This window comes from Callospermophilus lateralis, chromosome 3, assembly GCF_048772815.1.
Source record: "Callospermophilus lateralis isolate mCalLat2 chromosome 3, mCalLat2.hap1, whole genome shotgun sequence".
NCBI classification, from domain to species: Eukaryota; Metazoa; Chordata; class Mammalia; order Rodentia; family Sciuridae; genus Callospermophilus; species Callospermophilus lateralis.
In genome coordinates this window covers 172,036,895-172,064,589 of record NC_135307.1, presented here as the reverse complement: position 1 = coordinate 172,064,589, position 27,695 = coordinate 172,036,895, and the positions used below count along the sequence as shown (strand labels likewise).

The window sequence follows — 27,695 nt, the reverse complement described above, 5'->3', positions numbered from 1 at the left end:
TGAAAGAAGTTTAGCAGAATAGATGGAACCCCCCATTCAGCAGTGGTAGTTTCTACTGGTCGATTTAATGAAGCCACCAGCACATGCTGGCCATGGGGCAGGAGTCCACATATGATGGCAGGTGGCAGCACTCCTGGGAATTAGACCCCAAGCCACTGAGGTCCTGGAGCAAAGGCCCCTGGGGAGCAGCAGGCTGGGTGGCCAGTGTGGGCTGGAGCAGGGAGTAGGGTCCTGTACCTTGGATGGTGTCAGACAAGTTGACAATCCCATGAAGAGGAGGGCCCCCCTCCAAGGTGACGTGGCCCACCTCACAGATGACCTGAGAGTAGATGTCTCCAGGGGCCAGGGTCACCTGGGCTGTGCTGGACACGCTGTAGGACACACTTTCTCCCCTGGGGTCCACGCTGGTCTGGGTGTGCGAGAGCTCATTCCTATTTTTGAACCACTTCAGGGTGATGTTCTTGGGGGAGAAGCCATGGGACTTGCAGGTGAAGCTCACCGTCTGTCCAGGTGTGGCCCTCGTCGCTGGACCTGACACCACAGGGGGAGAGGGTCTGGCTGTGAAGGGGATTGACAGACGAGTCAGGTAATTGGGAAACCCCTGCTGCCCACAAACCAGTGACATGGTTAACAATCGTCCCCAACGTTATTGTTGGTGTTATTATTTGCTGTGCTGGGGATTGAGCCCAGGTGCATGCTGAGCACATGCTCTGTCACTGGGCCACAACCACAATGACAAGACATGATTTTTTTAATGCTCCTAATAAAGCTCTCTGGGTGCTGAACTGATCCCTGTGTGGTGTCCCTACCCTCAAGTCCCTGGGTGAGCCCAACTGTGTAGCAACACAGTGAGGAACGTCAGCCCAGGTGCTGCTCCAGGCTTGAGATCAGAGCCTTCCTCTCAGCACCAGGGCACTGCTACCAACCTGGGCCCAGGGAGGACTGCGCAGCCCTGTCTCACCCTTTGTTAAAAACCTTTTCCTGCTGGCCTGACCTAGAATGCTTGACACCAAGGGGAGTCATATTTAGAAACAAATGCAGGGGACAAATAGGACCAGGACACCAAATAAACATGGGGACCAGCTCTCCATGCTGAGACCTGGCCCAGCACCTCATCTGTGGGATGGGGTGGTTGGCAAATCTCCTCCCAGGCCACACTGAGCACAGTTGGCTTTGATCACACAGAGCTGCCCCTGGAATCTCACCAAACTGTAGGGCGTGTTGTCCAGAGACTGGGGAGGCTGAGGCAGGAGGACAGCAATGTCCAGACCAGACTGGGAAACATAGCAAGAACCTGCCTCAAAATATATAATAAAAAGGACTGAGGATGAAGCTCAGTATTAAGGTGCCCCTGGTTTCAATCCTGAGTAACAATAACAAAACAAACAAAAAAAACCCCAGGTTCATCCTTCTCCCAGACTTTATACTGTGCAGGTCTCCTCCACGGGTGGTTATGAATTCACCCCAATTGTTCTTCTTTCCACACGTATGCCATGGGACTCACCTGGGCCAAGGCCTGAATTTGAGAAGGAGAGGATGAATGGGAGCTTTTTTTGAATCTGGGCTTCCCTGGGTCAATTGGCATTGGAGTCACAGGTCAGTGAGTGCTGAGGAAGCCGCAGGGATGAGTTCATAACTGATGGCTAATTACAAGAGATGCAGACCCAGGCCCCTGAGCAGGTCCTGAGGGCACTCAGGTGAGAGTATCAGGAGACTGCTTGCCTGTGGACAGGTCCTCAGGTGGGTCCTTTGGTGTCTCCAGATTGCTCATCACCACCGAGCACCTTCTACAGCTGTCACCAGGCAGCAAAAATCATGAAGGTTTGTATCAGCAAATACTGACCTCACTGCCTGACATGTACCCAACACCCAGAGAGCACAATATGCAGGATGTCACTGAAGAAGTGGAGTCGCCCAGACCCCAGCAGCCTGGAAGACACTACAGGGGTTAGAGACTCCATTCAGTGGCCTCTTATCAGGAGCTGCTCAGCATCCTGATGCTGCCCTGAGCCCCCTGAGCCCCTCAGCTCTCGATAACCACCTGCCCATGAGGAGGTGCTAGTGAGAGCCCATTATGGGACGAGGCTCAGAGAGGGACATGGCCAGCCAAGGGCATCGGGCTGGGGGAGAGGGGATAGAGCAGACTCCTCGCATCCACACAGGAGGACAACGTAACCCCTGTTCTTTTTCTGCTGAGCCTCAGTGTCCCCTTCTATAGAGAGTTCTTAAGGCACCACCCTGCAAGACTGGGGTGAAGGCAAGGGACGGTGCTGGAATGGAGTAGGTGCCCAATAAATGACATCTGTGGCTGCTATTGTCACCTTCTAACCCACACATTCATTGTTTAGCAACAAATGCAGTGGGGACCCCAGGAACAGTCTCCATCCTGTTCCTGTGTCTGCCAAGAGAGGAGGAGCAGAAATCAGGCCTTGGCCCAGGTGAGACCCATGGCATGTTGTGGAAAGAAGACAACTGGGGTGAATTCATAACCACCTGTGGAGGAGCCCTGCACAGAATAAACCTGTGTGAGAGGAGGAGCAGAAATCCCTGGATGATGGTGAAGCACCTGTTTTCTTGTCCCCTGCCATCCCCTCAGGGAGGTACTGAGGGTCTACCCAGGGCCTCAGGGGGGCTCAGCAGGAACCAGCAGTGAGCTGCACCCCCGCCCTCTCCCTGTGTTCTTCAGAGTCCCCACAGGAAACAAGGTGGCAAAGTGCTTCTCACATCACAAACAGCATCACAGGGTTTCATCCAGAGAAGCTGTTTCCTTGTCCCTGTGAAGGGACAAGGGACAGATACCTGAGTGACATTCTGGGTCATCAAGGCAGGGAGGACTGTGTGCTGAAGAGCCAGGACTCACTGGGTCCAGCTCCTGTTCAGAGACAGACTCATGTCAGATGTGGGCCCCAGGATGACGCTGGATCTGAGCGGGCTCTGTCGGGAGACCCTGCCAAGGGCCAAGAGAGCAGGAACACCTGAGAAGGACTCCTGTGCTCTCCCTTATTGCCAAAGGAAAAAATGCCAGCTTCCCTTCTGTGTCTTAAGGACATGGATCTCAGGGGTTGAGAGCCCTGGCTGTGTGTTAGAACCTTCTGGAATAAGTAAAATCTTCAGATGCCCAGACTCATGTTGGAATTTTTAAAGCAAAATGTCAGGGTGTATCCTGGGTCTGGAATTTCTGTCATCAGTTTCCCACATGATTCCTATGCAGAGCCAATGGGGAGCCCCCGACCCCACCCACCACAATAGTAAGAGAAAATATAACATCTCCACAGGAAGAAGTCTTTTGCCCTTGTTCAAACAATGGAGCAGCTCTGTGTGTCCTGCTGGGGCATCTCCCTGTGGAAGGAGATCATGGCCGACATTCAGGAGAGGTTCCCCACTCACTGTGGATTCAGGGTGTAAATGTGACTCGCTTCCTGAACCTTGGGAGAGGGAGGAGGACCAGAGATGCTGCCCCTGCCCAGTGGGTCAGGTCAGGGTCTGTATTGAGTCCCTCCTGTGCCCTGGCTCCTCTGTGGGGACAGTGTCTATTCCAGGGCAGCAGGAGCCTGGGCTGGAGTCAGGTTGGGCTCTGTCCCCTCCTGGCATCAATGTGCTGTGTGAGAGAGGGCCTGCTGGGCCTCCAGCTCCCCAGGTCAGCAGGGGTGGGCACAGGTGTGAAGGTCCATGTGTGCTGACCACCTCAGCCTCATGGCTTAGGGAGAGCATGCAGGGCCTCTTGCAGGAACCACACAGTGAGCACCTGTGCTTCCTGAACTGGGACCCCTGGGTCACCACATGGGAAACATTGCCTGGTGAGTGACCCAGCTCTGCTCCTGCCCTGCAGGGCCTATGAGGGCTGGTCCCTGAGACACAGGGATTTACAGGCAGACCCAGGGCAAAGGCCCAACCCCTTGGCAGCTCCTCCACTAGGGCCCCAGGTCTACAGGGAACCTGAGCCTGTCAGAATCCTCTCAGGTGCTGTTCCAGGAGGGGAAGGAAGGAAAGCATGCCCTGTCCCCTCCCTGCTCTGGAGGCCTGGTCCTCAGGGAGGGACAGGAGCAGTAGCCTGTGGGAGAGAACTTTAGCCTACAATGCTCCCAAGCTGTTTCCAGACCATCCAGAGTGTAGACAGGTAACCAGTGGGTCCTGGGTGCTGGTGGCAAAAAAATAAGACTCATCCATACATAGGCAATGCTCTCTGAAGGCAGCAGACATGCTCTGGCTCTGTGATTGGCAAGTCCCTCAAACCCTCAGAGCCCTCAGCTGGGGAGCCACAGGGCAGGCCAGACTGGAAAAGGTCAGGGCTGTGGAGCAGGCAGGTGAGGGGTGCAGATGCCCCCCATTTACCAGCCATGGAGCCTGGACCAAATAGCACAGCCTCCACAGGCCTCTGCCTCCCTGACCTGCAGAAGGGTGACAGCAGGTCATGACATGAGCACCCAGTGCTGCTCCTGCTTCTCAGCTGGGCCCCAGGGTGGAGGGCGTGACCCCTGACCTCCTGTCCCACCCCAGGGAGGAGGAGGCAGCTGCACTCACCTCGCACAGACAACTCGGTGCCTGGTCCAGACTTATACTCCTTGTCAACAGGGGTCGATTTCTGGAACTTCACACAGTAGTAGGTGCCGGCGTCTGCTGGGGTGACATTACTGATGCGGATGGAAAAGTCCCTGTTGTCCCTCTTTGTGACATCTGAGAGATTTGTGACTCTTGGGAAGTGGCCTCCTATGAACTTGTAGATTATCTCCTGGCCTGACCCTGTCCCCTTAAACCACAAGATGGACCCCACGGGGAGCAGGGAGGTGACAGTGCAGTGCAGAGTGGCCGACTCTCCAGCAGCGACAGACACTGACTTCTCAGGCTGGATCACCTGCAGCTCCTGAGCAGCCGCTCCTGGGGGAGACACAGGGTGGTCACTGCTCATCCTGGGGATCCCCTTGGTTTATCACGTGGTATCAGCAAAGCCTGTCACTGGCTGAGTGCCCAGAGTGGCCTTGAGCTCAGCACAGGGCGTGTCCTCCCACTGAGCCTCCCTGGCCTGCACCTCCACACTGTGGGACACCTGCCCCTGAGGCCCAGAGCCCTGAGCACGGTGGGGGGAGGGGACTTGGGGCCTGAGCCCTCCCCTGAGCTCTCCCGTGTCACAACTGTTTGTTGCTCCTCCCTTTCTGACCACAAGGTCAGTTTTACTTTATGGACCATGACACTGGGTGGGGTCCTGTGGCTCTTGGGTCTCCTGAGTTTTGGGGAAGTGGTGGGTACAGTTAGTGGGACATGCATTTGATTGAGAGTCTCTGTTCAGGTTCCATGTTCCACAGAGATTCCAGCTCATGATGGGGTTCCCTCCTTCAGCCTGGAGTGATCATGGTGCATACAGCAGTGAACGTGCAGCTCAAGTAAGAAATGGAACATTGCTGAAGCCCCTCACATATCTCCCCACAGTACAACCACCTTGTGTAAGTTTCTAATGCTGCTGTGACAAAGGACTGCACACCTAGTGCCTACAGCAACAGAAATCTATCTGTTATGGTCCTGACCATCAGAGCCCAAATTCACTGTCACTGGCCTCACCCAGGGGTCCTCGTGAGAGCTCTTTCCTTAGGAGGCTGTTCCCTGCTCTCCACACCCAGGGGGCTGCCTGGGCTGCTCCCCTTGTTTCCCATCCTCCTGTTCCTCCTCCCTCTTGCCTCCCCATCCCATGTCCTTCCCTAGCTCTTACCCTCCTGTCTCTTCCTCCTCAGGACCTTAGTGACCTATTGGGCCCCACCTGAAAAGAGACCAGCCTGTGAAGCAGCTGTCTCCAACATGCTCCTGGAAAATTTGGATGAAGTAGAAAAGAAAATCTAGAATATGATCAGCAAAATGAGAACATCACCAAAGAGAGACAATGTATATATATAAAAAAAAGAGAAATATGGGAGTTGATAAGCTCAATTAACTCAGAAGTTCACTGGTATTTTCACAACAGGTTTGAACAGGCAGTTGAAAAAAATCACAAAATGTGGAGCAGGATCCATTGACATTGCCGAGTCTGCAATTCAGGAAAACAACAACAACAACAACAACAAAACCCCCAAAGCCTCAGAATCTTAAAAAAAATCTAAAGTCATTCAGGATGTCAGCATTGACAAACACAAGAATCCCAGAGATTCGAGAAAGAAAAAAAATGACAAAAGTTTATTGGAAGATAAAAGTTCTCCACAATCTTGAATATAATCAAGTATATGAACGTTCTAATCCAAGATACTGAACAAACTCCAGGAACCATCAATGTGAGCAGACCCACACTGAGGCCACTGGAAACCAATTTGCCAAAGCTAAAGTAAAAGAGAAAACACTGAAGCAGAAAGAGAGGCATGTCTACCAGACACAGGAGAGCTTCCTGAGTTTTTTAAAAAAAATTTTAAATTTTTAAAATTTTTATGTAAGTTTATGTAAGTTATATATAAGTATATATGTGTACATATATGAGTTTAGGCCGCTAACATTCAGGGTTATTATTGAGACATGATTTGTAGTCCCAGCCATTTTTGTTTATTTTTGGTATTTAACGTGACAGCTCTGTTGGGGTGATCCTTATGTTGCTCATCAGTGGGATCAACCCTCCCATTGACCACACAGTGGAGATGAGGAAGGGAGGAAGTCACGGGCAAAGTCCCTGGGACATGGCCTCTGACTGCTCATGTGTTACTCCCTATCTGTCCCCAAGGCTCCACTGCGTTGCACAGCTCTCTGGCCTGCTGGCTGTCTTGTGCCCTGCTTTGTGAAGCTCTCTGTTGCTTTTCCAGAGACCTTATAACGGTCTTCACCTTAGAGTGCTACTCCCATCCCAACCTCAAGAATGCACACTGAGATACCAGTTCCCAACCTTGACCCCAGCTACAGAATCATCCTACCATTGAAAGGAACACCTGACCCTGTGAATTGGTTATTTACCAGTGTACTGTGTGGGAATGTGATTTGAGGAAGGGCCTCTTCTGATGGGTGTGCGTAGAGGTATTAGGGGCATTAGGGAGTGAATTTCATCATTTGATGTTATATGCATGTATGAACATGCCAAAACCCATTATTTTCTCAAATTCATATGTGTTCCACCATCCAAAAAACAAAACAGTTAAAAAAAATAAAGAGGAACAAAGGCCCCTGGCATTTCCCCAGATACTTTTTCTAGGCAGAGGAGGGGGACTCCTGTTTGCAGAGCAATGATGTGGGAAGCTTCAAGCAATGTCAGCATCTTAGCTGCTATAAAAATTCACGGTGGAGGGGATCCAAGAAGAAGGGCCAGAAGGAGGTACATTCTGTGTCACTCTGTTACCTGGGACCCAAGTAGTGAGAGTATACTGCTTCTCTGCAAGTGATTTTTCTGCTTCTGAACAGGAATAATGGCCACTGTGTGCATGCAGGGCTCCAGGCCTCAGCGTCAGAGTAGTTCTCCCAACTACTCACCCACGCAGAACTACTGGGTGCCCAAGCAGGACCATCAGCATCAGCACCCACACAGAACTTATGGCCACCCACACGAGAAGAAATCCAGAATGCTGCTTCCATGCAGGACTCCTGGAAGCTACCGTGTGTGGGAACTCTGGCCACCACTCCTGTGTGAACCCCCATCCACTAATGTTGGGCTCCCCTGGTTGCCTCCATCTTGGGACTCCGCAGCAATGGAGATAGTCCCTTATGCACAGTAGCCTGCCTGCACCTGGGGACTTCACCTAGCTCTGAAGACAGCCAGCTTGTCTCTGAACACATCACTCATTGCCATCTTCCAGCTCCTCCCACCTGACCTGACACCCCATTGCTGAAAGCAGCCGCCTCCATCTTGGGTCACCTCATCACCATCTCTAGAGAGGGCAATTCCCAGGTTGGAACTCTGGCTGGCCAGGTGCTGGGCCCATGAGTTGGAGAGCAGCCTATGTGGCCTATGTGAGGGACTCTCAGGGTCCAGCACACTGAACCTGGATACAGTGGTTAGCACACTACCTGCACTCAGCCCAATCACCATGGTAACCTGGCCTCCCTCAGGTGCACAGCATGTTCCTTTCCTTCTGCTTTTCTGCCATTCACCTTTTAGACCATTGGCCGCCACTCGTAAGCATTTTGCTAGCTCATTGGGTTATGTGACCCTCAGATGAATCTGCCCAGTAACAGGCTATGCATAAAAACTTGCCTATGCAATAATAAAGTGGGTTGAGTTCTCTGTCACTGACCCTGGAGGTCTCTTTTCCTCTCCATTGCCACACTTTCCTCAGCTCTTTGGTGGGCTTTGGCTGGACCTAGTGAGCCCTCAGCCAGGTACCCAGTTTCTACCCCCTCCCCCAGCAGCTGCTAGCTCAGCACAATGACTGCCAACACAAAACAGCTCTTGTAACACACCCAGAGTGCCCCACACAAGATCCCCAGAGAAAAATGTCCCTTATTATGAACTAGTAAGGGAGAGGGTGAGTGTGATAGAATTTAGAGACTAACATAGAGACCAGGACCTGGGAGGTCTTCAGGGAAGATAAGGAGATAAGACTAGGTGCTCACATCACACAGGTGGGCCCAAAAAGAGATCCTTGAGGTGCAGTCTCCCTTTGTGGACTGGCGGGTGCCACACTTTGATTTCTGGTGCCCTCCTCCCAGGACCAACCCTCCCTCCCTGATTTCCTTCACTGTCCTGAGGGTGGAGATACCAGCTAACACAGACGACCCTCCTGTTGGATGAGAAGGGAAGCAGGAAAGATCCTGATCTCCAACCAAAACATTCCTGATTTCTTCCTTCAAGATTATTTTTCTTTCCTTTTTCTTCTCCCTCTCTATTTTCCCTCCCTCATCCCCAACATATGTGAAACAAGTACTTTGCATGAATTGGGATTTTGAGGACTGGGATACTGAATAGTATATTACAGTTGTGTTGTATATATTTTTTTCCCTCCAATTTTTACCATTTTAATTTTTCTTAATGCATGTATTTTTTAAATGTATTCTACATAGTTCCCACTTGTCTACCTAAAATTACTTCCTCTCTATTCTCCTGCTACTAACCTTCTTCTTTAGATTTCTCTTTCACACTTCTTAAGATATAATAACTCTATATCCTCACCTCCTACCTCCTCAGCATATCATCCTAAAACTCACCCCCAGTTCTTTGTCCACTGTCAGAAAATGTAAACCCTTTTACAAACCTATGGATTATATTGTAGATAATAATTGAATTCAACATTTCTGTATATTATGACCGAACTGTAAATGTCTTAATAGCAACTATTTGTTTTAAGGCTGTATATTGTTTTTATTGGGATCTATTAACATTGCCCTTCCCCTCAAAGGAGAGGTATTGGGACCCTACAGGGGCACTATAAGCCTTAGGGTAAAAATGGTACCACCTTGGATCTGCAGAGATAGAAGGGAAGACACATGAAGAACATGAAAAGACAAGGGAAGAAACTGCCCCAAACAGACTAAGATACCACTTATTAGAATCCATGGCCAGCACAGCAGAAGAAATTACAGAGAAGGAGTTCAGGATGTACATAATTAAAATGTTCTGTGAATTAAAATATGATATAAAAAAGCAAATACAAGCAGTAAAAGATCATTTTGAGGGGCTGGGGATGTGGCTCAAGTGGTAGCATGCTAGTCTAGCATGCGTGAGGCACTGGGTTCGATTCTCAGCACCACATAAAAATAAAATAAAGATATTGTGTCCACCTAAAACAAAAAAAAATATTAAAAAAGATCATTTTGACAAAGAGCAACATAAACAAATACAGGAAGCAGAAGATTACTTCAATAGGGAGATAGAGGTAAACAAACAACAAACCGAAATCCTTGGAATAAAAAAAAAAAACAACAATAAATCAAATTAAAAGTTCAATTGAAGAATCACCAACAGAGTAGACCATTTGGAAGACAGGATATCAGACAGTGAAGAGAAAATATATACGCTTAAAAAGAATGTAGACCACATAGTCAAAATGGTAAAAAACCATGAGCAGAACATTCAAGAAATATGGGATAGCACAAAAAGACCAAATTTTAAGAGTCATTGGAATAGAGGAAGGCATAGAATTCCAAACCAAAGAAACGAACAACCTATTCAATGAAATGGTATCAGAAAATTTTCCAAAGAATGATTTGGAAAATCAAATTCAAGAGGCTTACAGAATGCCAAATGTACAAAATCACAGCAGATCCACACTAAAGCACATTATTATAATAAAAATGTCTAACATACAGAATGAGAAGAGAATATTAAAAGTCACAAGAGAAAGGAATCAGATTACATATGGGGGAAACCAATTAGGTTATGAGCAGATTTTTTCAACCCAGACTCTGAAAGCTAGATGATCCTAGAGCAACATATACCAAGCTCTGAAAGAAGATGGATGCCAACCAAGAATTTTGTATCCAGCAAAATTAAGGTTTAGATTTTATGATAAAATAAAAATCTTCCATGATAAATAAAAGTTATAAGAATTTACAGCTAGAAAGCCTTCACTACAGAACATTCTCAGCAGAATATTCCATGAAGAGAAAATGAAAAACAACAATGAAAATCAGCAGAGGGAGGTATTGCACTAAAGGAAAAGCCTATCAAAAGAGAAATTAAGTCAAATTAAGTACCAAAAATAAACAAAAATGGCTGGGAATACAAATCATGTTTCAATAATATCTCTGAATGTTAATGGCCTCAACTCACCAATCCAAAGACATAGGCTTGCAGATTGGATAAAAAAAAGATCCAACAATATGCTGCCTCAAAGAGACTCATCTCATAGTAAAAGACATTCAAAGACTGATGATGAAGGGTTGGGAAAAATCATACCACTCACATGAACTCCAGAAGCAAGCAGGAATTTCCATCCTCATATCAAATAAAATAGACTGCAAACTAAAGTCAATCAAAAAGGATAAAGAAGGACACTACATGCTGCTCAAGGGAACTATACACCAACAATACTTAATAATAATAAATATATATGCTCCAAACAATGCGGCATCTATGTTCATCAAACAAACTATTTTAATGTTCAAGAGTCAATAGACCACAACACAATAATTTTGGGTGACTTTAACACACCTCTTTCACCACTGGATAGATCTTCCAAAAGAAAGCTGAATGAAGAAACTATAGAACTCAATAATACAATCAATAATTTAGACTTAACATATATAGAATGTTTCACCTTTCAATGAGAGAATACACTTTTTCCTCAGCAGCACATGGATCCTTCTCTAAAATAGATCATATGCTATGCCACAAAGCAAATCTTAGTAAAATATAAAAAAGTAGAGACACTACTCTGCATTCTATCAGATCAATATGAAATGAAATTGGAAATCAATGATGAAATAATAAATAAAATCCACTCCAGAGACCGGAGGAGGAAGCCTGGCACCGCACCAGACTGGAGGAGGGAGCCCAGCACTGGCCCTGTGCGCTAGTCCAAAGGAAGCCCATCAACCCTTAAAACCAACCAAAGGGGGTGTGGCTATCAGCACGGTTCTGTGGCTGATCCAGGTACCTGGTTTCCAACTCCCCCAACCTTAGCTGTGATAAGTCAAAATATTTCCCACAAGCTTTTTTTTGGGGGGAGTGTAGCTATCAATGCAAAGCAACAACTGTACAGGCAGCTGGTTTCCACCTCAGAGACTAGAGTAGGGAGAATACAGGTGGAAGCTCATGTCCTTTTACATTGGCTACATCCACCACCCTGAACACAGAGGCTCAAGCTAGGAATAGACAATGTCACCTACTGGAAGAAAGGAAAACAGAGTTCTGAGAGACTTTTTTTCTCTTTCTTTTCTTCTCTCTCTTTCACAACCTCAACATATGTGAAACCAAGAACTGTGCATGAACAACTGAATCACCAAAATAATATAACATAGAGGAGTTGCATATGCCTCACCTACCCCATTTTTTCCTTTTTCCTTCCTTACTTTCTTTTTCCTTCTCTCTTTTTCTCTTTTCTTCTTGTTTTTTTCTTTCTTCTTCATTCTTACTCCCTCTATCCCACTTTCAACCCCCTAACTTTTACTATCTATACATAGTGTAACTATCTAAATACAGATAGGAGGTTGAATCTATACATTCTTCCATAAATTACCAGTCTATTGGTTAGAGTTCTCCAAAGTTGCTAAGTTAGATTAACTTCATACCCTCACTCCTTTCTACCTAAATATAACATCTTTCATCTGACATTCAGTTTTCTATATGCCACCAGATATGGTATGCCTTTTATGAAACTAATGACTATATTTTTAAATAATAGTTGAAACCAATATCTGTAGACTTAGATTCTAACTATAAATGTATTCATAATGAAAACTTGGCTTAGATGATGTACTGTTAATATTGGGAACTCTTAACATTGTCTTTCTCCGTAAAAGAGGAATTTTGGAGCTATACAAGAACAATATAAATATATAAGGGGAAAACCATTAACACAACAGTTTCACAAAGCTAGAAAGAAACATGAGCAGTATGAAAAGACAAGGAAAGAAAGGACCACAAACAATGCAGGTCAATTCAACATTAGAAGAGGTAATATCTGTAGCAGATGGAATGTCAGATAAAGAATTCAGGATTCACATGCTTCAGATGGTCTGGAGTCTCAAGGAAGACATTACACAGCAAAATCAGACAATGAAAGATTACTTTGACAATGAATTACATAAACAAATCCAAGAAGCAAAAGATCAACTCTACAGGGAGATAGAGGATATAAAAAACCCAAGAAATCCTGGAAATGCAGGAAACAATAAACCAAATTAAAAACTCAAATGAGAGTATTACCAGCAGAGTAGAACACTTAGAAGATAGAACATCAGACAATGAAGACAAAGTTTTTCAACTAGAAAAGAACATAGACAGCTCAGCAAGAATGTTAAGAAATCATGAGCAGAACATCCAAGAAATATGGGATAATATAAAGAGACCAAACTTAAGAGTTATTGGGATACAAGAGGGTATAGAGGTCCAAACCAAAGGAATGAGCAATCTGTTCAATGAAATAATACTAGAAAACTTCTCAGACTTAAAGAATGAAACAGAAATCCAAATATTAGAAGCCTTCAGGATGCCGAATGTACAAAATCATAAGAGATCCACACCAAGACACATAATAACGAAGATGCCCAACATACAGAATAAGTAGAGAATCTTAAAAGCCACAAGAGAAAGGAAGCAGATTACATTTAGGGGTAAACCAATCAGGATAATGGCTGATCTTTCAACACAGACTCTGAAAGCTAGAAGATCCTGGAACAACATATTTCAAATGCTGAATGAAAATGGGTTCCAACCAAGAATCGTGTATCCAACAAAATTAAGCTTCAGGATTGAAGATTAAATAAAAATCTTCCACGATAAACAAAAGTTAAAAGAATTTGCAGCTAGAAAACTAGCTCTTCAAAACATCCTTGGCAAAACATAACAGGAAGAAGAAATGGAAAATAACAATGAAAACCAACAGCAGGAGGTAGTACAATAAAGGAAAAACTAATCAAAGAGGAAAAACAAATCATGTTAAGTAACATAAATAAACAAATATGGCTGGAAGTACAAACCATATCTCAATAGTAACCCTAAATGTTAATGGCTTAAATGCACCAATCAAAAGACATAGGCTAGTAGACTGGATTAAAAAAATCCAACAATATGCTGCCTACAGGAGACTCATCTGATAGGAAAAGACATACATGACTGAAGGTGAAAGGTTGGGAAAAATCAAACCACTCATATGGACCTTGGAAGCAAGCAGGGGTGTCCATACTTGTATCAAATAAAATAGACTTCAAGCCAAAGTTAATCAAAAGGGATAAACAAGGACAATACATACTGCTCAAGGGAACCATACACCAACAAGACTTAATGATCATTAATATATATGCCCCAAACAATGGTGCAGCTATGTTCATCATCTTCTCAAGTTCAAGAGTCAAATAGACCACAACACAATAATCATGGGAGATTTTAATACACCTCTCTCACCACTGGACAGATCTTCCAAACAAAAGGTGAACAAAGAAATCATAGAACTCAATAATACAATTAATAACTTAGACTTAATTGACATATACAGAATATACCACCCAACATCAAGCGGATACACTTTCTTCTCAGCAGCACACGGATCTTTCTCAAAAATAGACCATATATTATGTCACAGGGCAAATCTTAGCAAATACAAAGGAGTAGAGATACTACCATGCATTTTATCTGATCATAATGGAAAGAAATTGGAAATCAATAATAAAATAAGAAAGAAAAATTCCTACATCACATGGAGAATAAACAATATGCTACTGAATGAACAAAGGGTTACAGAAGACATCAAAGAGGAAATAAAAAAATTCTTAGAGGTAAATGAAAACTCAGACACAACATATAGAAAACTCTGGGACACTATGAAAGCAGTACTAAAAGGAAAATTCATTTCATGGAGTTCATTCCTTAAAAGAAGGAGAAGCCAACAAATAAATGACCTCACACTATACCTCGAAACTCTAGAAAAAGAAGAACAAATCAGCAGCAAATACAGTAGAAGCCAAGATATAATTAAAATCAGAGCTGAAATCAATGAAATCGAAACAAAAGAAACAATCAAAAAAATTGACAAAACAAAATGTTGGTTCTTTGAAAAAAATAAGTAAAATTGAAAGACCCTTAGACATGCTAACAGAGAGAAAGAGAGAGAAAACTCAAATCATCAACATAGATGATGAAAAAGGAAATATCACAACAGACATTACCGAAATACAGAAGATAATTAGAAATTATTTTGAAAACTTGTACTCCAATAAAATAGAAAATATTGAAGGCATTGAAAAATTTCTAGAGTCATATAATTTACCCTAATTGAATCAGGATTATATACACAATTTAAACAGATGAATTCCCAGTGATAAAATAGATGATGCCATCAACAGTCTACCAACCACGAAAAGCCCAGGACCAGATGGATACACAGCCAAGTTCTACAATACCTTTAAAGATGAACTAATACCAATATGCTTCAAATATTTTAGAAAATTAAAAAGAGGGAGAACTTCCAAACTATTCTATGAGGCCAATATCACCCTGATTCCAAAACCAGGCAAAGAAACACAGCAAAAAAAAAAAAAAAAAAAAAAAAGAAAAGTTTAGACCAATATTTTTAATAAACATAGATGCAAAAATTCTAAATAAAATTCTGGCAAATCAAATATAAAAACATATCAAAAAGATTGTGCACCATGATCAAGTGGGTTTCATTCCAGGATGCAAGTTTGGTTCAACATATAGAAATCAATAAATGTAATTCATCACATCAATAGCCTTAAAGATAAGAATCATATGATTATCCCAATAAATGCAGAAGACATTTCATAGAATACAGCACCCTATTATTTTCAAAACACTAGAAAAATTAGGGATAACAGGAAAATATCTCAACATCAAAAAGGCTATCTATGCTAAGCCCCAGGCGACATCATTCTAAATGGAGAAAAATTGAAGGCATTCCCTTTAAAAACTGGAACAAGACAGGGATGCCCTCTTTCCCCACTTCTATTGAACATAGTTCTTGAAATACTGGTCAGAGAAATTAAACAGATGAAAGAAATTAAAGAGATACACATAGGAAAAGAAGAACTCAAATTGGCACTATTTGTCGATGATATGATTCTATATATAGAAGACCCTAAATGTTCCTCCAGAAAATTTCTAGAACTAGTCAATGGATTCATTAAAGTAGTAGGATATAAATTCAACACCCATAAATCAAAGGCATTTCTGTACATCAGTGACAAATCCTCAGAAAGGGAAATGAGGAAAACTACCCCATTTATAATAGCCTCAAAAAAAAAATTGGGGAATCAACTTAATGAAATAAATGAAAGACCTCTACAAGCATAAAACTACAGAATGCTAAAGAAATAAGTCAAAGAAGACCTTAGAAGATGGAAAGATCTACTTTGCCCTTGGATAGGCAGAATTAATATTAACAAAATGACCATACTTCCAAAAGCACTATATGGATTTAATGCAATTCCAATCTAAATCCCAATGACATTCCTCATAGAAATAGAAAAAGCAGTCATGAAATTCATCTGGAAAAATAAGAGACCCAGAATAGCTAAAGGAATCCTTAGCAGGAAGAGTGAAGCAAGTGGCCTCACTATACCAGACCTTAAACTATACTACAGAGTACTAGTAACAAAAATATCATGGTTTGGCACCAAATCAGACTGGTAGACCAATGGTACAGAATAGAGGACACAGAGACTAGCCCACATGGTTACAGTTATCTCATATTAGACAACGGTGCCAAAAATACATTGGAGAAAAGATAACCTCTTCAATAACTGGTGCTGGGAAAACTGGAAATCCATATGCAACAAATTGAATTACGCCCCTTTCTCTCACCATGCACAAACTCAACTCAAAGTGGATTAAGGACCTAGGAATTAAAGAAGAGATCCTGTGACTTATAGAAGAAAAAGTAGGCCCAAATCTTCATCATCTTAGATCAGGCCCTGACTTTCTTAATAAGACTCCCATAGTGCAAAATTAAAACCAAGATTCATTAAATGGGATGGATTCAAACTAAAAAGCTTCTCAGCAAAAGAAACAAATCAGTTAGGTCAATAGAGAGCCTACATCTTGGGAACAAATTTTTACCACTTGTACATCAGATAGAGCACTAATCTCTAGCTTATATAAAGAAGTTAAAATTCTTAACACACACACACACACACACACACACACACACACAAATAAAATAAAAAGCCCCACAAATAATCCAATCAATAAATGGTTCAAGGACCTGAACAGACACTTCTCAGAAGATGATATACAATAAATCAACAAATATATGAAAAAATGTTCAACATCTCTAGCAATTACAGAAATGCAAATCAAAACTACTCTAAGATTTCATCTCACTGCAGTCAGAATGGCAGCTATTAAGAATACCAACAATGATAAATTTTGGTGAGGATATGGGGGAAAAGGCACACTCATATATTGGTGGTGGGACTGTAAATTGGTGCAGCCAATATGGAAAGCAGTATGGAGATTCCTTGGAAAACTAGGAATGGAATCACCATTTGACCCAGCTATACCACTCCTTGGTCTATACCCAAAGGTCTTAAAAACAGCATACTACAGGTTCACAGGCACATCAATGTTTATAGCAGCACAATTCACAATAGCTAAACTGTAGAACCAACCTAGATGCCCTTCAGAAGATGAATGAATGAAGAAAATGTGGTGTATATTCACAATGGAATATTATTCAGCATTAAAAGACATAAAATTATGGGATTTGCAGGTAAATGGATGGAGATGGAGAATATAATGCTAAGTGAAGTTAGCCAATAACAAAAACAACAACAACAAAAAAAACAAATGCCAAATGTTTTCTCTGATATAAGGAGGCTGATTCACAGTGGGGTTGGGAAGGGGAGCCTGGGAGGATTAGACAAACTCTACATAGGGAAAGGGGCGGGCAGGGAAGGAAAAGGGCATGGGGGTAGAAAAGATGGCAGAATGAGATGGACAACATTACCCTAAATTCATGTATGAAGACACGAATGGTGTAAATATACTTTGTATAGAACCAGAAAAGAAGTGAAAAAAATAAAAGATTCACTATCAACATAGGCTTGGAGCCCAATTAGGGGAGCAGTCTGGAGTCTCCAGAGTAGCTGTTCATTAGAGAAGGATTTCACAGCATATCCTGGCAACCCCAGAGCCCAGGCTGCTCTAGCTTGGTGCTGTCTTAAGAAGTGAGATATTGTATGAATTGTACTGCTTGAGGGAATAAAACAACTATATATCCTCTACTCTGGTACCCCACAGTTGATGAAATGAGAATGGAATAGAATAAGAAATCAATGATTAAAAATAGAAACTACTCTAACACATGGAGAAAGATAATATACCTTTGAGTGACCAATGGATAGTAGAAGAAATCAGAGATTAAATAAAAAAATACTTAGAGTTAAACGAGAAGAGTAACACAAGATGTCAAAACTCTGGGACACTGTGAAGGCAGTGTTGAGAGGAAAGTTCACTGCATTTAGCTCATTCATTAAAAGAATAGAAAGTCACAAAATTGTTAAGAGCCACAGCTGAAGGGGCCCCAGCAAACTTCCAGCTGCCAGCAAACTTCCAGCTGCCAGCTGATGATTGGCTCACAGAGGCCCCAGCAACTTCTAGCTGCCAACTGATTGGCTCCTCTGCAGTGATGGTCATTGGGCTGTTTCCCCGCCCTTTCAGACCATGGAGCTGCTCATTGGGGGACTTTTTGGGCTCCGCCCACGCGACCCAGCCAATCGGCCTCAAGAGCAGGAGGAGTGGGGGAGGTTGAAAGGCTTGAGGGAAGCCAGTGGTGGCAGTTGGGCTCTGAAGGTTTTTCCTGAGGAGCTGTGTGGTGTGGTGTGTGTGTTCTAAAAATAAAGTTCGTTTCTTTTGACAAGTGGCTCCTGAATTGTGCCCAGCCAGACTGCGGCACAAACTAAATAAGTTAGTATTATATCTGAAGTCCTAGAAAAACAAGAAAAAAATCAACACCAAACACAGAAAAATACAGGAAACAATTAAGAGATGATGTCAATAAAATTGAAACAAAAACAGTTTTAAACATTGAAAAAGAAAAGTTTGGTTCTTTGAAAAAAGAAACAAAAGTTATAAATGCTTAGCCAAGCTAACACAGAGAAAGAGAGAGAAAACTCAAATTATAAAAAATTGTAATAAAAAAGGAAATAATGCTATGGACACTGCTGAAATGCAGAAGATAATCAGAAACTATTTTGAAAATATAAACTCTGATAAAACAGAAAATCTTGAAGACATTGACAAATTTTGAGACATATATGACCTATCCAAATTGAATCAGAAAGACATGGAAATGAAGATGTCATCAAAAGCTGACCAACAAAGAAAAAGACCAGATGGATTCTCAGCCTAGCTGGAACAGATCTTCAAAGAAGAAATAATACTAATGCTCCTCAAATTATTCTATGAAATATAAAAGGAGATAACACTTCTAAACTCATTATATGAGGCTGGTATCATCCCTAATACCAAAACCAGACAAAGCCACATCTAGGAAAGAAAATTTCTGAACAATATCCCTGGTGAACATAGATACAAAAATTCTTGACAAAATACAAATAACATAAAAACATATTAAAAAGATAACGCACCATGATCAAGTGAGGTTCATCCCAGGAATGCAAGGTTGGTTCTACATATGGAAATCAATAAATGTGTTTCATCATGTCAATAGACCTAAATACAAGAACCAGTTTATTATCTCAATAAATACAGAAAAAGTATTTGACAAAATTCAGAATAAATTCATATTCAAAACACTAGAAAAACTAGCGATAATGGGAACATACCTCAACATTGTCAAAGCTGTATATGCAAAACACAAGGCCAACACCATTCTATATAACAAAAAAAATGATAGCATTTCCTCTATAAACTGGAACAAGACAGGGACACCCTCTCACCACTTTTATTCAACATTGTCCTTGAAACTCTAGCCAGAGCAATTAGACAGAAGAAAGGAATTAAAAAGATATGCATAGGAAAAGAAGAACTCAGACCATCTGTGTTTGCCACTGACATGATTCTATACAAAGAAGATCCAAAAAAATCTCACCAGAAAACATTTCTCAAGAATGAATTCAGAAAACAGAAAGATATAAAATTAACACTCATAAATAAATTGCATTCCTATATATCAGTGATGAATTAACTGAAAAAGAAGTTAAGAAAACCATCCCATTCAGAATGGCCTCAAAAATACTTGGGAATCAATCTAACAACGAAAAGTACAAAAACACTAAAGAAAGAAATAGAATAAGACCTTAGAATGTGGAAAGATCTCCTGTGTTTTTGGATAGGCAGAGCTAATACTGTCATGATGATTCTACTACCAAAAGCACTATGCCTATTTAATGTAATACATATTATAATTCCAATAATGTTCTTCAAAGAAGTAGAAAAAGTAATTGTGAAATTCATTTGAAAAAAATAAGAGTCACAGAATAGCAAAATAATCCTCAGCAAGAAAAGTGAAGCAGGAGGCATCACAATACCAGACCTTAAATTATACTACAGAGCCATAGTGACAAAAACAGCATGGTTTCAGCACCAAAACAGACATGAAGACCAGTGGTAGAGAATAGAAGACAAACAGACACACCCACATACATAGTTCTCTCATACTAGACAAGGCACCATGAACCTATCTGGAGAAAAGAGAGCCTCTTCCCAAATGGTACTGTCAAAACTAGACAGCTGCATGTAGCAAAATGACATTAAACCTCTATCTCTAACCCTGCGCAAAACTTAACTCAAGTGGATCAAGGATATAGGCATTACACCAGAGACATTGTGCTACTAGAAGAAAAAGTAGGGTCAATTCTCCATCATATCATCTTAGAAAGCAAATTCCTCAACAAGACTTCTAAAGTGCAAGAGATAAAATCAAGTATCAATAAAAGGGATGATATCAAAGTACAAAGCTTCTTTACAGCAAGGGAAACATGAAGAAGGTGACAGAGATCCCACAGAATGGGAGAAAATTTTTGCCACCAACATCTTAGATACAGCATTAATCTCTAGGATATATAAAGAATTCAAAAACTTAACACCAAAACAAACAAACAACCCAGTCAATAAATGGGAAAGGAACGGAACAGTCACTTCATAGACAAAGAAATATAATCAGTCAACAAATATATGAAAAATGTTCAATATCTCTAGCAATTAGAGAAATGTAAATTAGTACTACAGTGATATTCCATCTCACTCCTGTCAGAATGGCAATTATCAATAACACAAGTAACAATAAAATGTTGGCAAGGATGTGTCGGGGGAAAGGTACATTCAAACATTAATGGTAGGACTGCAAATTGGCGCAGTAAATGCACAACCAGTATAACTCCACAGCATGCACAACCACAAGAATGGGAAGTTATACTTCATGTATGTATAATATATCAAAATACATTCTACTGTCATGTATAACTAAAAAGAACAAATTAAAAAATTAAAAAAAAGAACAACACACACCCCTGTTATCCCATTTAAGCAGCAGACAGAAATTCCCCTTGGAGTCCCTGGACCACTCACCAGGATCATAAACTGCCCCACGGTTTTGGGAAATTCTTCCCCTCATGGACTTGTCTACATATCATGAAAACAACAGTTTTCTGGGGACCCCTTGGCATAGATGCTCCATAAACATTGATCACCTCAACTGCTCCCACAGCTACGAAAGCATCATCAGGAGAAGATAAAGCAAAACCTAGACCATCTGGCCTTTCCCACTGGCAGGATGGGGTGACTTCCCCATGCTTAGACCCTTACCCAAAGCCTGGGTATCTCAGGGGGCCACCTCCCACCAGGCCCCTTGGCTAGCTGGACCCCTAAGAATTAACCTAGTGGACGTAATGGAAATCCGTGGACTGTAGGAATGGCACAGCCACCCGTCATACACCCTGGAACTCAGTGGGATGTGGCTGCCTTCCACCCCTAACCAGAGCCTCCCTCTAAAGCATGGGACCCAAGGACAACACACCTTGCAAAGCCCAGGCAGCCTCCTGAGCTCAGGGCAGTTCACCTCTCTACTCCACACCTGGAAGTGGCTCCCAGTTCAATCAGAGTGAGAGGAAGTCCCTTGAACACAGCAGGGACATCTGCTCTCACGCCCTGTGCACATGGGGTTTCTCTACCAGGAAGACCTTCTGCCAGAAAACCTCAGGGCCGCTCCTGCCCCTCCTCTAAATCTCTGCTCAGATTCCCCTTCTCAGTGATGCCCGCCCAGACCACCCCATTTGCAGTGCCTCTCCCACTCGTTCTCCAGTTCCCTTATCCCTGATTATTTTCAAGTCACACTGATCACTGTTCAATATGTGATATGATTTACCTCTTTGTAGTGTGTTGATCACCACCATTGTCCCTAGAGGTACCTTAGCTACACAGGGCAAATCCTTTGCCTCCTTTATGCTCAACACACTGCAAGTTTCTGTAAGAGTTCCTGCACACAGTAGGTGTACAATCAGTGTGTACTTAGCATGTGAATTGCTCAGTGCATCCCTTCCTGCATTGCAGAAGTCGATTTTCAGTGGATACATTTTGTAGAAATGGCCACAAGTTGAATTTCCCACACAGAATGCTTAGCAAAACAAGAACTGTTTGCCAGATATAGGCAGGAAGTAGAAGATCCCAGGAGAAGAAAGCCACAAACCCTTTTCCTCCAGCAGTCTCCACGCCCATTGGCAGAAGCTGTACAAAGTGTGTAAATCAGTCCACATACGAATTGTTTACTAATTTCATATAGAAATTTAAACCAGGCACCCTTCTTATTGCCTTCAAAAAAAGAAGAAAGAAAAAAAACAAGATCCAAATCCTCTTGGGGTCTCTAGACCACCATGATGAGCATGAGATGCCCAGGTCTTTGGAAGCAGACATCTGACCCCATGATGTTGTGCTACACACCATTAAAACAGTGTATGGCCACATGCAGGGTCAGGGCCACAGAGTTTGAGAAGATGGTGGCTGAACCACGGGCTCCAGATCAGACCATCTGCACCCAGACCCCAGCCCTCACACTGCTCCTGAAGGACCACGGAGCTCCTGGTGCTTCCGCTTCTTAGCTGTAAGGTGGGGTGACCAGAGTGTCTGCTGTGGGTGTCATGGTCATGTGACGAGCTGTACAGCATTTCAGAGAGTCTGGCCATGGTGAGTGTTCAAGAAATTGAAAGTCATTACTCAGCAGATTTCCTGAGGCCTGGAGCCTTCCACTGGCCCCCTATGATGTAGATAAGGGTAAGGACATCGTCACAGCCTGTGTCAGTCAACTCTTCATTACTGTAAGTAATACCTGAGACAAATCCACTTATGAAGAGAAAAGTATGATTAGCTCACAGTTTTAGAGGTTTCAGTCCAGCATTGATTGGCCCCATGGCTTTTGGGCCTGTGGGAGGTAGCAGATCAATGGAGGGGAAGGTGTGATGGGACAAAGCCATGTACCTCACGGCCAGACTAGAGAGAGAGAGAGAGAGAGAGAGAGTGAGAGAGAGAGAGAGAGAGTGTGTGTGCTTACTCTGTGGCCTGGAGGAGATCACCTCACCTTGGCTATCTCAGAAGTTATCAGGATTTACACACTGATCCCCTGGAGAGATGTTCTGTGAGCTGAAGGATTGTAATATGCAGGTCATTCTTGTCACTGCTGTTTGAAGCATCAGCTGATGTGACACCTCTGGCCCCAGCTGCAGGGGAGGCCTCCCAGAGACACTGCTCAGGACCCTTGGTCTGGGCTCCAGAGAATGCCCTGTCCCAGCCTCCATGGCAGAGCCTGTGTTTGTCCTGAGTCCCTGGGAGACCAGGGCAGAGCTGACCCAGGGGCCAGGACAGAGGACTCTCCCCAGACAGAGCTCACTCACCTGTGAGTCCCAGCAGGAGGGTCAGCAGCAGGACAGGACAGGGACGCTGGGGCCAGGACGCAGGTGCAGACATGGTGGAGCCCTGAGGAGCCTGCTCTGTCCAATGTCTGTGCTGGGGAGATCCCTGACTCTGCTCTCTGGAGAGAACGGACACTCTGTGTCCCTTGTTGCAAGAGGAAGTGACAGTGACAGAGTGACAAGCATTTCCTCCAAAATTATGAAGTAGAAACCAGGAGCACAGACAGCAAAGGTCAAGGATCTCTTATGCTGCATTTTTAGAAGGAATTGGACCACACCTCCCAGGAACAAAGCTACCTTCCCTGGGCCTGCGCTAGTCCCTAGTCTCCTCATGGTGTCCTGGGTGTTGGTGACAGTCTATTTGGGAGTTGCAGGACAAGGAGGATGTTCCCCCCACTCCTGACCCTGAGACCCTGGTGTGGCTGGCTGGTGGCCTCACTCTGCAGCAGCTACACACAGAGCTACTCAGCAGAGGGAGGGGGGTCCTGGGGCCTGCTCAGTGTTGGGGAGGGACTGGTCACCTCCTGCCATGGACAATCACTGAAAAGCTTCTTTTCTGTAAAGGATCATAGTTCCCCATAACAGTTGGGCTCATCCTGACAAAACCATACGTGCATGGAATTAGAGATCAATTCTGGATCTCCCTTTTTCTCTCCCCTGCTCACCCCACACCCTCCTCCTTCCTAATTTCTACTAGACTTCCTTTTGCTCATGTCTTCATTTATTTTTGATTGGTTCTTTTGATTTATCACTAAATGTGAAATTCCCTGTGGTATCTTTATATTACACATAATTTTAAAAGAATTCCTTGTGCATTTCCTCCCTTTTCCATCCCTCCTCTTTGACTCTTGCTCTCCTTCTGTTCTACTGACCTTTCCCACATCTGTGTGGTATCCTGTCCTTCTCTCCTTCTTTCCTTATTACACTCTAGTGTGCAGAGCTCAGAGAAAACATTAGACGTTTGTCTTTTTGAGTGTGACTTCTTTACTTAGCATGATGTTCTCATGTCCATCAACTTACTGTCAAATGCCATGATGTCATTCTTCTTTGTGGCTGAGGAGAACAGAAAGTGACCGTGATGGAGTGAGAAGCAATTTCCTCCAAATTGTGAAGTAGAAACCAGGGAGCACAGTTCCACAAAAAGCAGTTTTTTTAGTCTATTTATCTATTGACAGGCACTGGTTGATTGCATGATTTAGCTATTGTGAATTATGCTGCTACATACCTTTATCTAGTTCCATCCCTGATTTTAGATGTTTTGAAAAAATACCAAGGAATGGGATGGCTGGGTCATGTGGTGCTTCCATTCCTAGGTATTTGATGACTCTCCGCTCTGCTTTCCTGAATGGTCACCTTCATTTGCAGTCCCACCAACAATGGATGAGTGTGCATTTTCCAGTCATCATCGCCAACACTTATGATTTGTAATCCTGGCATTTGCTGTCTGACTGCAGTGAGATGAAGCTGTATTGTAGTGTTGATTTGCATTTCCCTGATGACAAGGTATGTTGAAAATTTTTTCATATACAGATTGGCCATTTGTGTTTCTTCTTTTGAGATGTTTCTCTTTGTTTTTTTTTTTTTGTCTCCTCTTTGTGGTTTATTGTTATTATTATGATTTAGGGTGAATGGATTGATTTCTGTGTACATTCTGAATACTAATCCCCTGTTGGGGGAGTGACCGATAATGATCCTCTCCCATTCTGTAGGTTCTTTCTTTATTCCCTTCATCATTTCCTTTTCTGTGCACAACATGTTAACTGATGGCATCCCTCTTACTGATTCTTGGTTTCCCCTTTTTGCACTTTGGGGGTTTCATTAAAGAAATTGTTGCCAGAAACTACAAGATGCAATATTGGCCCTAACTTTTCTTTTAGCATTTGCGTGGTTTCAAGACTAATTCCTAAGTCTTTAATCCATTTTGATTTGACTTTTGTTCAGGGTCTGAGATACAGATCTATTTTTCCTTTTTCTACATATATCTAGCATCCAGTTTTTCCAGAACCATTTGGTAAAGAGCCTCTCATCTAAAGTATATTTTTAGCACTTTTATCAAATAGGAAATAGCTGCAAGTATGTAATTTTGTCTCTATGCCTTCTATAATTTTACACTATTCCTCATGTCTATTTGTTGCCAATGCCATGCTGTTTTTGTTACTATAGCTCTATAGTATAATTCCAGGTCAGGTACTCTGATGCCCCCTGCATCACTTTTCTTGCTCAGTATGGCTTTGGCTATTCTGGGTCTCTTATTCTTACAAATGAATTAAGAATTGTTTTTTTCTAATTCTGTGAGGAATGTTATTGTCATTTTGATGGGGATTGCATTGAATCTCTATGTTGCTTTTGGTAGTAAAGCCATTTTGAGATATTAATTCTGCCTATGCAGGAACAAAAGTTTTCTAATGCTGCTGTGACAAATGACTGCACACCTAGTCACTAAAGCAATAGAAATCTATCATGTTATCATTGTGAACATCAGAAGCCCAGGTTTGCTATCACTGGGCACATTGGGATGGATCGCTCAAAGAAATCTCTTGAGACAGGGTCTCATGCTCAATAAGCAAAGTTTATTGATGGGAACTGCCTGCCAGTCTGCCCAGTTGGGTTGTGCAACAGCTAGTGTCACTTGAATGGAAGCTTATATATCTTTTGGACAAGGAACAAAAGCAAGCTGGATTTGACTTGGGTGCAGGTGGCTGGGTAACAACAGAATTTTGTGTTTATGGATTTTGAGAGGGTATCTTAAGTTTTTTTTTTCTTTGCAATTCACAACTTTTGATTTCAGATCAAGATGGAGTTCCAGGACCAAAATGGAGTTACTAATATCTAGGATACCTTCTTAGGGCCTCCACCCAGAGTTGTGAGAGCTGGGTTTCATTACGAGGCTCTGTTCTGTGCTCTCCATATCCGGGGGGCTGCCTGAGCAGCCTCCCCCTGTTTCCCACCCTCCTGTTACTCACCCTCTTTCCTCCCCCTTCCCATGTCCTTCCCTAGCTCTTATCCTCCTGCCTCCTTCTCATCAGGATCTATTTGGCCCAATCTGACAAGAGACCAGCACTGTGAAGCAGCTGTCTCAAACATGCTCAAAGCAAAATATGGACAAAGAAGAAAAGGAAATGTGGAAAATGACCAGCAAATTGACAACATCAACAAAGAGAAAGGATAAAAGGAACCAACAGAATCTCAGGAGTTGATGAGCTCAATTAACTTACATAATCCCTGGAGATTCGACCACAGATTTGAACAGGCAGTTAAGAAATCACAAATTATGGAGCAGCAACCATTGTCATTGCTGAGTCCACAGTTCAGAAAAAAAAATAATCAAGAGAAAAATCTGGAGCTCATGCAGGACATCAACGAATGTATCGACACAGTGCCCTGAACCTCTCATATGAAAATCGGAGAAGAGAGGACAAAGAAGAGGGAAGGGGCAAAAGACTACTTGGAAAAGAAATATCCTCCACAATCTCAAATGTGATAAAACATATGAATGTACAAATTCAAGATAGTGAACAAACTCCAGGTACCATCAAGTCAAGCTGACTCCACAGAAGCACATTGTAACCAGTCTGAAAAAGCTAAAGTAAAAGAGACAAAGCTGAAGCATGCTCACCACATACAGGAGATCCTCCTGAGGTTTCCATCCAAGATCTTAATGATGGAAACCAGGAGGCAGTGGGATTATGTCTTTAAAGTGTTGAGAAAAATGTACCTAGAATTCTATACGTGGCACAACTGTCCTTCCAACATGATGGAGAAATGCAGATATTCCCAGATTAACCAAATCTGATCAGGTTATTCCCTCTGTGCCTGTCTTGCAAGAAATGTCAAAGGGATTACATTAGGTTGGAGCTTAAGGATGCTGGAGACAGAAAGTCCAAGTAGTACCACAGATACAGGTCTCCAGTTGCATCCCCAATTTCTAAATTTTCAAATTTTCCTGATGCCTCAACATCCCCTCAAGTAGATAAGAACACTCCATTCAGCAGCAGATACAACAATGCAATGTGTTGGTCTCTGTCCCAAGTTCTCTTGTTGCTGTCCCTGGACTGTGATCTAGTGGCATCTACACACACATCTGTGAAATCCCTCACAATGTTGGCTTGTGTGCTCTGCAGCAATCCCCAACAAGTCACTTGCCCAGGGGTTTTCTCTATAGGAGGTGTGTTCCTGATAAATCTTGTGCGTATCTAGGTACAATTCCCACAGCTCTGTTGGCATGGTCCTTAAGTGGCTTATCAACTGTCTCTTTGACAATA

At 42.9% G+C, this 27,695-nt stretch overlaps 1 protein-coding gene across 1 annotated transcript in view; it reads right to left on the bottom strand.

The window, feature by feature from the left end:
* LOC143394881 (signal-regulatory protein beta-1-like) overlaps positions 1 to 23,488 on the bottom strand; it is a 29,611-nt gene extending 6,123 nt beyond the window's left edge. The window contains exons 1-2 of the mRNA XM_077109046.1: positions 23,416 to 23,488; positions 4,522 to 4,875 (exon numbers count right to left, since the gene is read on the bottom strand). Of these exons, the coding sequence (XP_076965161.1) occupies positions 4,522 to 4,875; positions 23,416 to 23,488 (427 nt within the window). The remainder of the gene's footprint in view (positions 1 to 4,521; positions 4,876 to 23,415) is intronic.
* Positions 23,489 to 27,695: the final 4,207 nt, after the last annotated feature.